The following is a 12,234-nucleotide window of genomic DNA, read 5'->3' as shown; positions in this document are numbered from 1 at the left end:
GCCTGCAGGAAGACTCAATTTGTGCCAGTTTTCCTTAAAGGTCCCATGGCATGAAAATGTCACTTTATGAGATTTTTTAACATTAATATGCGTTCCCCCAGCCTGCCTATGGTCCCCCAGTGGCTAGACATGGTGATAGGTGTAAACCGAGCCCTGGGTATCCTGCTCTGCCTTTGAGAAAATGAAAGCTCAGATGGGCCGATCCTCCTTATGAGGTCATAAGGAGCAAGATTACCTCCCCTTTCTCTGCTTTGCCCGCCCAGAGAATTTGGCCCACTGATGAGAGAGACATCATGGCTTTAAAACAAGCTTTCTCCTCCTCAATAGCTACAGACACAGAAATGGCACATCCTAAGTAAAGCTCATTGTGGGACTGGCTCTAGTGGCTGTAATTCTGCACCAAGGCTGAATTTCGGGAAAGAGACTTCAGATACAGTATTAGGGGACCACTAAAGCCTATATAAAAGTATCCAAAGAGCACCATGTCATGGGACCTTTAATATTCAACGAGCTAAGCTGCTTGACTCTGATTGGCTAACAGCTAGCCAATGAGAGCCTGGCTATCAGCATCATTTACCCAGCGCAACCGGGCGAGATCATGAACAGTAATGAGCTCAGGCAACACCACGTCAGACTGAGCAGCTTTTGTAATCCTGATTAGCCTGATTTCTCCACTTATTTCTTTACAGTGGCTAGAGCTGACACAGGAGGTAGCAGTTCATTTTCACATTCACAACATAACACAAACACGGTTTTGTGTGGCAGGGCACCTTTGAGACCTACAGTTAAAAGGCGAGGTTAAAGTAGTAAAGTATATATATATATATATAAAAGTTTAAAAATAGGACACAAAGGGTGACAGCTTCATTGAGGCACACTATGGAACTGCAGCTTCTTTATAAGGTCAATAAGGGGTTGCCATACTTTGAAAAATGTATTTGTGGACCCACACAGTATAAGCTTAATTTTTTCATGTTTAGTGAATTGCAAAACATCTCCAAGCCTCCAAAGATGGGGGGCAGGCTGTCTACAAACTAAGCAGTATGAGCTGTCTTGCTAGTAGTGTTGAGACAGCCACAAGGTCTGCTTTGATTTTAGGCAAGGCCGCTGTGGATAGCAGAACAGGGTGAAACAGATTATAAGCATATTTGTTGAAACGGTGTCTAAGGTTTGAGCCTCTGGGTGGGTGTTTGAGAGCAAGTGTTGCTAGGAGACCTGTTGTCAACGTATGTGGTGTGCTGCTGACTGGAAAAACAATATTATAGTAGAGCATTAAGAGAGCTGGGTACAGCGACGCCACTCGGCCTCGGTGCCAAATCCATTCAAGATGAGTCTTAGAAAACTGCTGACGGCCAGAACTGTAAACAAAGTCAATTATTAATGAAGCTCAGCATAAGTTGATTCAGGAAGACTTCTGTGCTTTTTCATTCTCCTCCTCTCTCTCTCTCTCTCTTACCCAGCCTAATCAGCTGGTTCTGGGTGTTCACTCTTTCAGTTAAAGAGCCTCTATTATACTCTTCTCTTTTGGGGTCTACTAGAATATGTTTAAAATATAAAAAAAACATTATGTTTCTCATACTGCCCATTGCGGCAGCGACTCTGCCTGAAATGCTGCGTCTGAGCCTGAGCTCTTGCCCCCCACCAACACCCCCTTCCTGAAAAGCCCATTCTGCTATGATTGGTCAGCTGGCCCACTCTGTTGTGATTGGTCAACCAAATTCAAACAAGCAACTGCGTGGGCTGTGCTTGATCAGGCAGCACATATGAAAAACTGGGCACCGGTTCTGAATCAGTGACATCACTGATTGCGGAACTTCAAACAGGAATGTGGGCGATGCATTTTAGGCAGTTGAGAAAAAGTGCTGTCTGTGGGAGAGAAAGCTCCATTTGGAGTGAAATGTGTTTTTTTGTACTTTATTTATTACATATTGAAAAAAACTATAACACTAGCCTGGAAATCCAGACCCAAATCCGAAAGATTAAGGGTCTGGCTATGAGTAATGAATATGGCCCAACTCGAGGGTAGGCACCAAGCATGCATTTGAAAATATTACTGCAAAAAACTGGATAACACTACGACCAATGTTTACTGACTGGTTCCGGACTTCGACGCAATTGGATAACACTACGACCAATGTTTACTGACTGATTCCGGAGTTCGACGCAATTGGATAACACTACGACCAATGTTTACTGCCTGATTCCGGACTTCGACGCAATTGGATAACACTACGACCAATGTTTACTGACTGATTCCGGACTTTGACGCAATTGGATAACACTACGACCAATGTTAACTGACTGGTTCCCGGACTTCGACGTCGCAGCGCTGTCGTCATCTGTTTCGTTCGCCTCCGGCCCGCCTAGATCAGATACACCCATGTGATTGGTGCAGCACGGTTACAAGGGCATGGGTAATGAGGATCGTTACTGAATGCCAGAGTGACTTGCTGAGCAAATTCAAATTGTACTCTTGCAAGAAATCTGGATTTCCAGGTTACTATAACACACTAAAAGACGGGAAAAAGGGGCAACATGCTCGCTGGTTGAGATGTTTTTCCGTCGCTCTGCATATGTCATCTCCTTCATCGCTCTGATTGGTCTATGCAATTGCGCCCAGAGGCGTTTGAGCGGTGTCCATTGGTGACGCCCATTTGGAAATGGGCTGTGAATGAACCTTCCCCAGACCGACTCTCAGTTACAACTAAGAAGGGTCTGGTGTCAACCAGGCTACAACAGAGTAGCAATAGAAAACTAGTTTTCAGGGCCCACACACTCAGTTGCACCAATTACAGCACCAACACAGTCAGTCGCTACCAAAAAAACATGCTCCCTGGAGCACACTAACGTAGGGAAATTTGTCACTGCGGAACAATGAATACAATTTAAATTTCTTCCTTTTTTTTGGAATGTGTGTGTGTGTGTGTGTGTGTGTGTGTGTGTGTGTGTGTGTGCGCGCGTTTGTTTACTTGTGCAGTGGGGGTCTTTAGCAAATAAAAAATTGGGGGCAGCTGAACTACTTGCAGGACATGGCACACTGTAACCTGCTCACTAACTATTGTTTGCTATGTCATAAGTTCCTATATTGTGTCCACACAAACACACACGCACGCAGGCACAGTAGGTACAAGTGACCTGCTGAGTTCCACATGTGGTGCTGCTGGCCCTGTTTTCTGTTAAAGAGAGGCTGTTAATGTCCAAGTTGTATAACGATTTTCATTATGTATGATCATTTAAACACCACAGGTGGGGAAGGGTGAAAGCGAGTTTTGTTTTTTTCAAAACAAATGTGTTTGGTTTTGAATAGAAAACTAGTTGACCGGCCTTCAGAAAGATTTTCTAAACTTATTTTTGACCTCCAAAGCAACTACCGGCAAACCATTCAGATTTAAAAGCCAAGCACAACATTTTTTTGTGTGTGTTCCTGCGTCACGGTTGTTTGCAGCTTGTCCTCTAATCTCCAACATAACCTGCTCCCTAGCAGGTTAGGTGTTCAGCATAAGTTACAATTTAACCCGGTAACAAGTGATCCACCGTGGGTTGAACCTGAAGTTACCTCGTTAACGCCAAATCTTGCTTCGCGGTACAGGCCTCTGGTTAGGTGTCATGTTATTATTTTCCAATGTTCTGGGCATCCTGATACAGTAACTATTGGACAGAGCATCCCAGTGTAAATACTAAAGACAGACTGCATTCACATAACTCTCTTGATAAATAAAACTAACTACTCTGTGCTGAGAAGTAATGTCTCCCTTTGGAGATATTGAACATTTTATTATGTATCACTTTTACAGCAACAGGCAGCAACAACTTGTGTTCTCCCCAGTTTTCTGCGCTACCGTTATCGGTTTACTGCCGTCTGTGTCCGCGTGTGCCGAGGAAACTTGTCTATTGGCTGATATTGGCTGGGCCTAGTCCCACTGTTGACTTGAGGAGGAACTTTGCCGGATAGACTTTAACGTTGCTGCTCTAAATGGTCGAAGGAATCATTGAATTACATATTATTTTTATTTCATACGGACGATGCAATTCAACATAGTTCCAATACAGACCATGAAACTGATGTGCTGCACAGAGTTTACAGCTATTGCTAATGTTCAACTCTTGTCCCTAGCTGAGCTTCTACATTTACAGTCTAATTAATATATACAGCTTTCAGTTTAAAAAAATAAAATTATGGAAATACAATATAATACACATACCTGAATACACGTTAAACTAGCTAAAAATGGGTACAGCTCTGGTTTGCTTTTAGTCAGCACTTACTGTAACCTTTGTTGTAAAATATTTTGTATCTGAAATTAACTGGATTTAGTTAGTATTCTCTGCGCTCTAGAGTTGCGAACCCTTTATGGAGAAAGATGGTTGCCCAAATTTAGATTTACAATGTGGTATTTTACAGTTGCCATTCCCTTTGCTCCTAGCTACTCTGTGTCTTGTCTTTGAATATATATCTGGGAAGAGGCTCTGGGGCTAGACTGTTAATATATCATACATGCCAGCAAGCAAGCAAACACAATGTATTTATATCGCACCTCTCACAGTCACCAGTCACATAGTGCGTCACAGTTAAAGAAATAAAATCTAATACAGTCAAGTCAATAAAGCAAAGGTAAAACACAGAGAGAAAAAGACATATGACACAAGTTTAAATTAGGGATCGACCAACTATCAACCTGGGCGATTATCGGGGTCGATATTTGGCAATTTGCAGATTATCTGTATCAGTGATTTATTTTACAGATAACCAATAAAGTTAATTAATTAAAAAGTGTGTTATTCTGGTTTGGCTACAGCTCTGTAAGGACGTCTGCAAAACTGTAATAATCGCTTAAAGCAGTGTTTCTCAAATGAGGGTACGTGTACCCCTAGGGGTATTTTTGACTGCAGGGGGTACGTGAGATATTTAACAAAGAATTTCAATAGTTATAAGGCTGTTGTCCAGAACACTGTTCCTCTTTATGTAGACTTTCCTACCAAAAATGTGACATTTGTGTCGCCTTCTTTGGACCTATTCTTGCCTTCCTTCTACTGTCCTTCTACCATACTGTTCTTCTGTCACTGTTTTTGAAGTTTTTCATACTATTTTCGACCTATTCTTGCCTTACTTCCTTTCTTCTTTCTACTGTTTTTTTTTTTTTTTACAGTTTTTGTCTCCTTTTCTAATTAGCATTTACATTTTTTTTCAGGTACCAGGCTGTTGTTTAGTAAATCTATCGCTGACAGCGCTGTACTGTTCCTCTTTATATAGACTTTTTTTTTTCTACCAAAATTGATTGCCGCTGGTCAGGGGGTACTTGGCTTAAATAAACAATTCAAAATGGGTACATTATTGAAAAAAGTTTGAGAACCACTGCCTTAAAGCATTTATACAAACTTTTGTCCTGGAGTTTGTAACATTCCAAAATGTTTATTTTGACTAAAAGATTTTCATTTTTACTATAAATGCATATTGGTTCCAAATATTGGTTATCTGTATCGTCCCTGAAAAAACAGTATCAGTCGACCACTGGTTTAAATATCACATGTTACCTAAGTGCTTGTCTGAACAGATGGGTTTTTAACTGCTTTTTAACAGCAGTCCACCGAGTACAATGGCCTTAAGCATATTGAGAGACTATTTCAAAGCTGCAGAGAGAGTGATTTTTTGTTGTTGCTCCATCTGCATACAAAGGAGACGCCTGTTCATACAGACACAAACACTCACACACCCTCCTGTTGGCCCTGCTGCCCCCCCTCTGTCGACACAGTTGGAATGACGTCACACTCGAGTTGACTGCGTTACATTTACAAATGGGATTTTTTTGTTTACATGCATAGAAATGAGCCAGGCTCTGTACAGTAAATTGGCACAAAAGTGTCTGGGTTATGTGGCGTTCCTCTGTAAGTGCATGTTTTTTCCTCCCGTATGCTCAAGTCACATACGATCCCTAAAGATTTGGTGTGCATGTATTCATGCCACCTTATTAAATAGTCATAATAAATAAATGTTAAATAGTATATTATACACAGAATATATTGTAGGTAGTATGTAGAAAAACATAAATAGGGATGTAATTAAGACAACAACAAGGCTAAAGAGATATTAGTAACTATAAATGGGGTGGTGATGGCACAGTGGATATGACACATGCCTTTGGCGTGGGAGACCAGGGTTCAATTCCCACTGTTGACTACATCAACCAATGTGTCAATGAGCAAGACACTTAACCCCTAGTTGCTCCAGAGGTGTGCGGCCTCTGACATATATAGCGATTGTAAGTCGCTTTGGATAAATTCGTCAGCTAAATGACATGTTATGTAAAAATATAAGTTTTAAAAATGGTTTAATTCAAGTGGATGCTGGAGTCTAAAACACAACGACAGAGACAGCAGTCAAAACAATGTCACTTTCACAGCGATTTAACTTACGATACAGGGACAGCCAATCAAAATACATCAACATTTACAGGACGTCACAATCAAACTCTATAATATAATAAATAAAGTGTACTTACTGAAATATATAAATATAAAATTAATTTGGACAGCACTCCAAGTGATACTTTTTATTGCCACACAGACGTGTCGGCCAGGATGCCCTTCTTCAGCGCGTTTCACTGGCGATTACAATTTCTTTTGTAATTGCCGTTGAAACACGCTGAAGAAAAGCGTCCTGCCATAAATGTCCTTGTGGCAATAAAAGGTATTAATTGAAGTGCTGTCCACATTACTTCATTAATAAGATACTAATAAAATACAAGCTAGATTTAACACTGTGTTTGAGAATCAGAATCAGAATACTTTATTGATCCCCTTAGGGAAACTATTTAGATATAGATTGATTTTGACCACCCACCTAGGAAGGTGCCAACGAATCCCAGAGCCAGGAAGCTGCCGACCACCAGCACAGTGCCCAGCACCATGAGAGCTACGCCGGCGTAGAAAACATCTGTCCTGTCCATCACCTCCCACCTGGCCTGGGCCTTCATCGCCACCGTCATACTGCAGAAAAAAACAAACAAATCACAACCACGGTTATATAACCAGCGTATTTATGTACAATTCCTAGTTTTTAATGGTTGTGCAAAGAGCATGGAACGCAGCATTCAAAAGACCTTGACTGTGGATTCAAGTGGTAGGAAATGAGTCAGAGATATAAAAGGGGACGAAGAAAAGAAATATAGAGAAATGCTGGGCACTGAATTCCAATAGACGATTCATGTGTGACCTACTTTAAATCAGATTCATTTAATGCTGATGTTACGTAACACTGACAAACATCACAAAAAAGTGTCACGCTCGTGCTGTTGTGTTGATACTGATGAAGTGCCATTATTGAAATATGACAATATTAATGAATAGAATAGCTTCTTCAAACTTGAAGAGGCAGTTAAGAGTGGAAGATTATTGCAGCAGCACTTGTGTGAATGGGCAAAATCTCTTCAAACGGCAGGCTTCAATTTCTTGACCCTTTGTGATAATTGCTCAGTCAGAAAAGAAGACAAGAGTCATCTGTAATTTTAAATTTTTTGAAAAATTTCAATTTTTCCAATTAAAATAACTTGTGTGAACACTGTCCTCCTTCTTGTTTACTACATTAGTGCCACTGCCGCACTAAATGCTTGCTCTTGGGGGAATTACTGGAATTGTTGGGTCTTTGTAAATCAGAGGTGTCAAACTCAACTTCCCAGAGGGCCACACTGAAAAAGAATAATCGCATCAAGGGCGAGACATGTAGAGTTTATTTTCATGCTTTTATTTTGAAAAAGTCAAATATCTTTGACTGTATTATTCCATGTCTCATATAGTCTTCCTTATATATATAGTTCCTTAGAAATCTTAGAATTTAGCAAATCAAGCAAAACAAAGGTTACATTTTAAAAGTCGACTCACAGCAACCTGTTTCCCAGCTTTAATTTCGAAAACTCTCTGCTTCTCTGGGAATTTCTGGGAGTCTCAAAGTCAGCAAATCTACCAGTGTCGTGTAGTTGCCGTTTGAAAGTGTAGTTTCCTGTCTTTTTGTTTTGGTGCACAACTAGGTGGGCCAACATTTATCGTGAACCTAAATTTATATGGGGCCCGGATCAAAACCTGCCAGGGGCCGGGTTCGGCCCGCGGGCCTTGAGTTTGACACATGTGCTGTAAATTATAGATTGTCATCTAGACTTACTCTTTCTGTATCTTGATATAACTCTTGTTATTAATTGATACTATAAATAAAATGGAATTGAATTGAATTACATCTGAATCAAACAGATCACAGTAATTGAAGATGTATAACTCCTCGTACCTCTGCTGTTGTGATGTAGAAACGCTTTATTTGTTGTAGATTCACATATTTGATCTTTTTTTTCTTCAGAAAGTGCTACAACCCTAGCTCAAACAGTACTTACCTGCTGATGTAACCACAAATGCGGCTTTTGTTTCGACAAAAGACGGATACGCTAATAGCTCTGAGGCTCTACTTCAGCACAATGCTGCTTTGTTTACATCATCATGCTATCATTTTAACACTGACAATGCTAACATGGTCATAACTAGCACTATTATGGTTACCTATCCTATTTCAGTATGTAAGCATTGTAACGTGCCAATTAGCACAAAACACAAAGTAAAGCTGAGGCTGATGGGAACGCCATACATTTTGCAGGTATTTGGCAAGTGGCAACCGTCAGTTCATCGAGTGGCCAGTTGAGGCTAGCTGTAATAAGGAGATCGCCAAAGTTTAATCCTCTGGGGTCATCCAATAATTGTTGAGATATTTCAGTCTGGACCAAACTGGTGGACTGAACCACCGACAGGCTGAGATTTCCATCCATAAAGCAACGCTGCTAGCATGGCTAACAAATTAGCCATAATGCATCGACTGTGTGTGTGTGTGTGTGTATGTGTGTGTTTTTAACTTTCTCTGACGTCACACAAATGCAACCTGGGCTTACAGACACTTTGAAGGTTGTGCGTTGCTCAAGTGTGGTGTAAAAGCATTTTCATTTTGTATCCAGTGTGTTATCTTACAATGTTTAGATGAGGAGTTTCTGGAAGAGTGAGTGTCACTCAGTGCATTGAAAGGTGCTCAGTTTGGTTTTGTGTTGCCTGTGTATAAAAGATGGTACTTACAGAGTGCTGAGGAACGAACAAATACATTTCTATAAAGACGTATCGATTGGCTGTAGTACTTGAGTCCGGACTCAAACTCAAACTGAACTCATTGGTGTTTGGCCTCTGACTTGTCTCGGACTCGGCCATTGGACTCGCCAAATATTCTAGTCGACCTCGACCAAGTCCAGCACTATATGCTTTTTTTCTTAAAAGTGACTATATGTCACTTCTAAATGTTTCTGAAACTGTATAATTATTCCTCTGATGATCATAAATGAGCTGTAACAGCAAACGACACTAACAGTGAAAAGAGCGCTAGTTTAATATAGTTTCTATTAATGCCTTTCACCGCAAAGTCACAGAATGATTTGCGGCCTGTAGACGGCGCTACAGAGCACACATTCTGACGGGTCACAGATTTTGGCGTAACACTGGAAAAGCCAGTGTTAGCGAGTATCCAGCCCATCCAGCCAGGTAAAAAGTAGCAGGAGATGTCTTTATGTAGGCCTAATTGTATGTTAATGTTATTTTAGAAGTTATCGGTTGTAGTTATGGCTGATACTGGGAGAGGACCATCACAGGAAAAAAAGGAAATAAAATGAAGAAGAACTAAAAGCTAAAAGGGAAAATGAAAGATGACGGGCGAAACCGAGTCACACTCTGTCTGGCCTTCAACAGATGGAGACAATTAGGGGATTAAACGACCCCAAATTGGCCCTCAGGTATGTAATATGTCTATTTCATTAATAAAATAACTTTAGATTGCGCGATGTAGTTGTATATTAGTAGCCGACATTAAAGTGCCCATATTTAAAAAAAAAAAAACACTTTTTCTGGGATTTGGGGTGTTCTTTTGTGTCTGTGGTGCTTCCACACTATACAAACTATACAAAAATCCATCCATGCTGTTTTGAGTGAGATACAGTTTCTGAATGTGTCCTGCCTTCAGTCTCCTAGTGAGCTGTTCAAAATCGGCTCGGACTGTGACGTCACAGTCCGAAATGAGCTGGCTAACCACAACCGTTAGCTCGTAGCTTTAGCGTTAGCATGCTAACGCTAGCGTGCTATGTCGTTCTCAATAGCAAAGCACTGCTACAACACATTTTTGATTTTCTGTCTGAGGATACATTCATCGTGACTATATGACCTCTCCGTAACGCTAACTCAGCAATACAGTGGGCAATACAGCACCATAAAGAAAAGACCTTTACAACAGCAAGTGTGGTAAAAACACTACTGCTATTATCTAAAGGGGCCGCTGGAATCAACACAAACTGAAAGTTACATATAGCCACTTTAAGTAACTTCCTCCTTTAAAACAAAACCATTGATGAAGCGTGCTTGTTTAGAAAGCAGGTATTAGTTTAATTCAAAGTCCATCTAGAACAGGCACTGACACTGTTCGCCTGGTATATGCCTGGCTACGTCATATGTCTCAATCATCAGGCATCAATCATTTCAATTTTGGCCACAGACATAATGTCAGTAAGCACTTTGTACTATGGATTCTTCAGGCCCAGTAGTAAGTTCAAGAATGGGAACATCTAGTGACACCTGTGTTGCTTGTTGTCTGTTATCATGTTCCATCAGCAGTCCAGAATGTTCTTGTTACACCACCAACAACAAAAAGACTCAACATCTAAAATGTGAAGTTGCACTTCATACTTATGGGACTTAAGTGAAATTGTCACGCTTAAAGTAAAACATGTGGCCTAATTTGATCCTGCAGTGTTGTATTCTGCACTTATAACAAATAATAAAGCAAAATTGTCATCTTAAAATAGACATAAAGTATGAACAATTAAGTAAGTGGTGGATTCTTTTTTTTTTTCTTCTGTCTCTCATTTGGACCTGGGGCCCTATCTTGCACCCGGCACAGCGCAGTGCAAAGCCTGACGCAAGTGTCTTTGCTAGTTTAAGACCGACGCAGTTGTCAATTTCCCGTCCAGCGCCCGCGTCGTTTAAATAGCAAATGCACCTTCGCCCATCTGTGCGCCCATGGGCGTGCTGGCCTTACAGGGAGGTGTGTTCAGGTGCATTCTTGGCGAATTGCTATCTTGAGGCAGCGGGACGTGATCGCGCCATTGACCAACAAAAACCTGGTCTAAAGTTAATATCATGTCATTGTTATTTTAACAGCGCATTGGTAACAGCGTGGGCACACTATGCTTGTTACACACACACACAGGAACGCAGCAGCAGCACACAAACATGCAAAAGATTACAAATGAAAATATTACGGTGCAAATCCGCCATCATAATAGCAATGATGCTCCAAGGTACAAATGCGCCTGGCTTTTAAAGGGAATGGGAGATGACACTCTGATTGGTTTGTTGCATGTTACGGCCAAAACACACCTATGAAATAATGAAGACACTAAGTACAACCCTTTTGGACCATGCGCCCGGCGCACAGACCCTTTTTTCCGCCGTTAAATTAGCAAAAGTGGATTTGTACACGCCCTAAACCCACTTGCGCCATGCCCTTCACACCGTGCGCCTAGATCGTTAAAATAGGGCCCAGGTCTTGACTCGGTCTCGACATGTCCTGGTCTTGTACTTGTCTTGGACTCGCATCTACTGAGTTCAGTTTTGTTTGGAAGTTCAGAATAGTTCTACTTAAAAAGTGGTGGTACCAAAGTCTCGGCAAAATGCGAGGACAAGTCTATAATACTAGGTAAAGTTAATGAATGAGTGTGTTTAAGTTACCAATCAACTTTGTCACTTACGCAAATAGGTCAAATCACAACTACTTATTATTATTATTGATGATTAATAAAATTATATATAAAATATCATCTTTATGTAATATATATATATATATATATATATATATATATATATATATATATATATATATTACATAAAGATTATTTAATTTTATTTTTATTATTTATTTTTATATTTCTAGCTTGTTTCATTTGTATCACTCAGGCACTATTTTCCTTTAATTTGGTAAACTCTTGAATGTGAATTTCCTCAGCGTGGGATCCATACAGTTGATATTACCTTATATCAAATGTATTACATGTTTGTTTATTTTATTTGTGGTAAATGCCATGATCACCAAGTCCAAGAACTCAGAATTAGCTGGCTTTGTGCAACTAAAGGTCCCAAACCCAAAGATAAAAAAAAAAAAAAAAAAAAAAAAAA

The 12,234-nt window shown here is 40.3% G+C and overlaps 1 protein-coding gene across 2 annotated transcripts in view; it reads right to left on the bottom strand.

Annotated features, from left to right (window-relative positions):
- pemt (phosphatidylethanolamine N-methyltransferase) overlaps window positions 1–12,234 on the bottom strand; it is a 91,414-nt gene that overhangs the window by 30,180 nt on the left and 49,000 nt on the right. For both annotated transcript variants that reach the window (XM_028567777.1, XM_028567778.1), the window contains exon 4: window positions 6,839–6,984. In XM_028567777.1, coding sequence (XP_028423578.1) covers window positions 6,839–6,984 — 146 coding nt within the window. The remainder of the gene's footprint in view (window positions 1–6,838; window positions 6,985–12,234) is intronic.

Source organism: Perca flavescens, chromosome 21, assembly GCF_004354835.1.
Source record: "Perca flavescens isolate YP-PL-M2 chromosome 21, PFLA_1.0, whole genome shotgun sequence".
Lineage (NCBI taxonomy): Eukaryota > Metazoa > Chordata > Actinopteri > Perciformes > Percidae > Perca > Perca flavescens.
The sequence above is the reverse complement of the archived record's forward strand: the minus strand, read 5'-3'. Positions and strand labels throughout refer to the sequence as shown.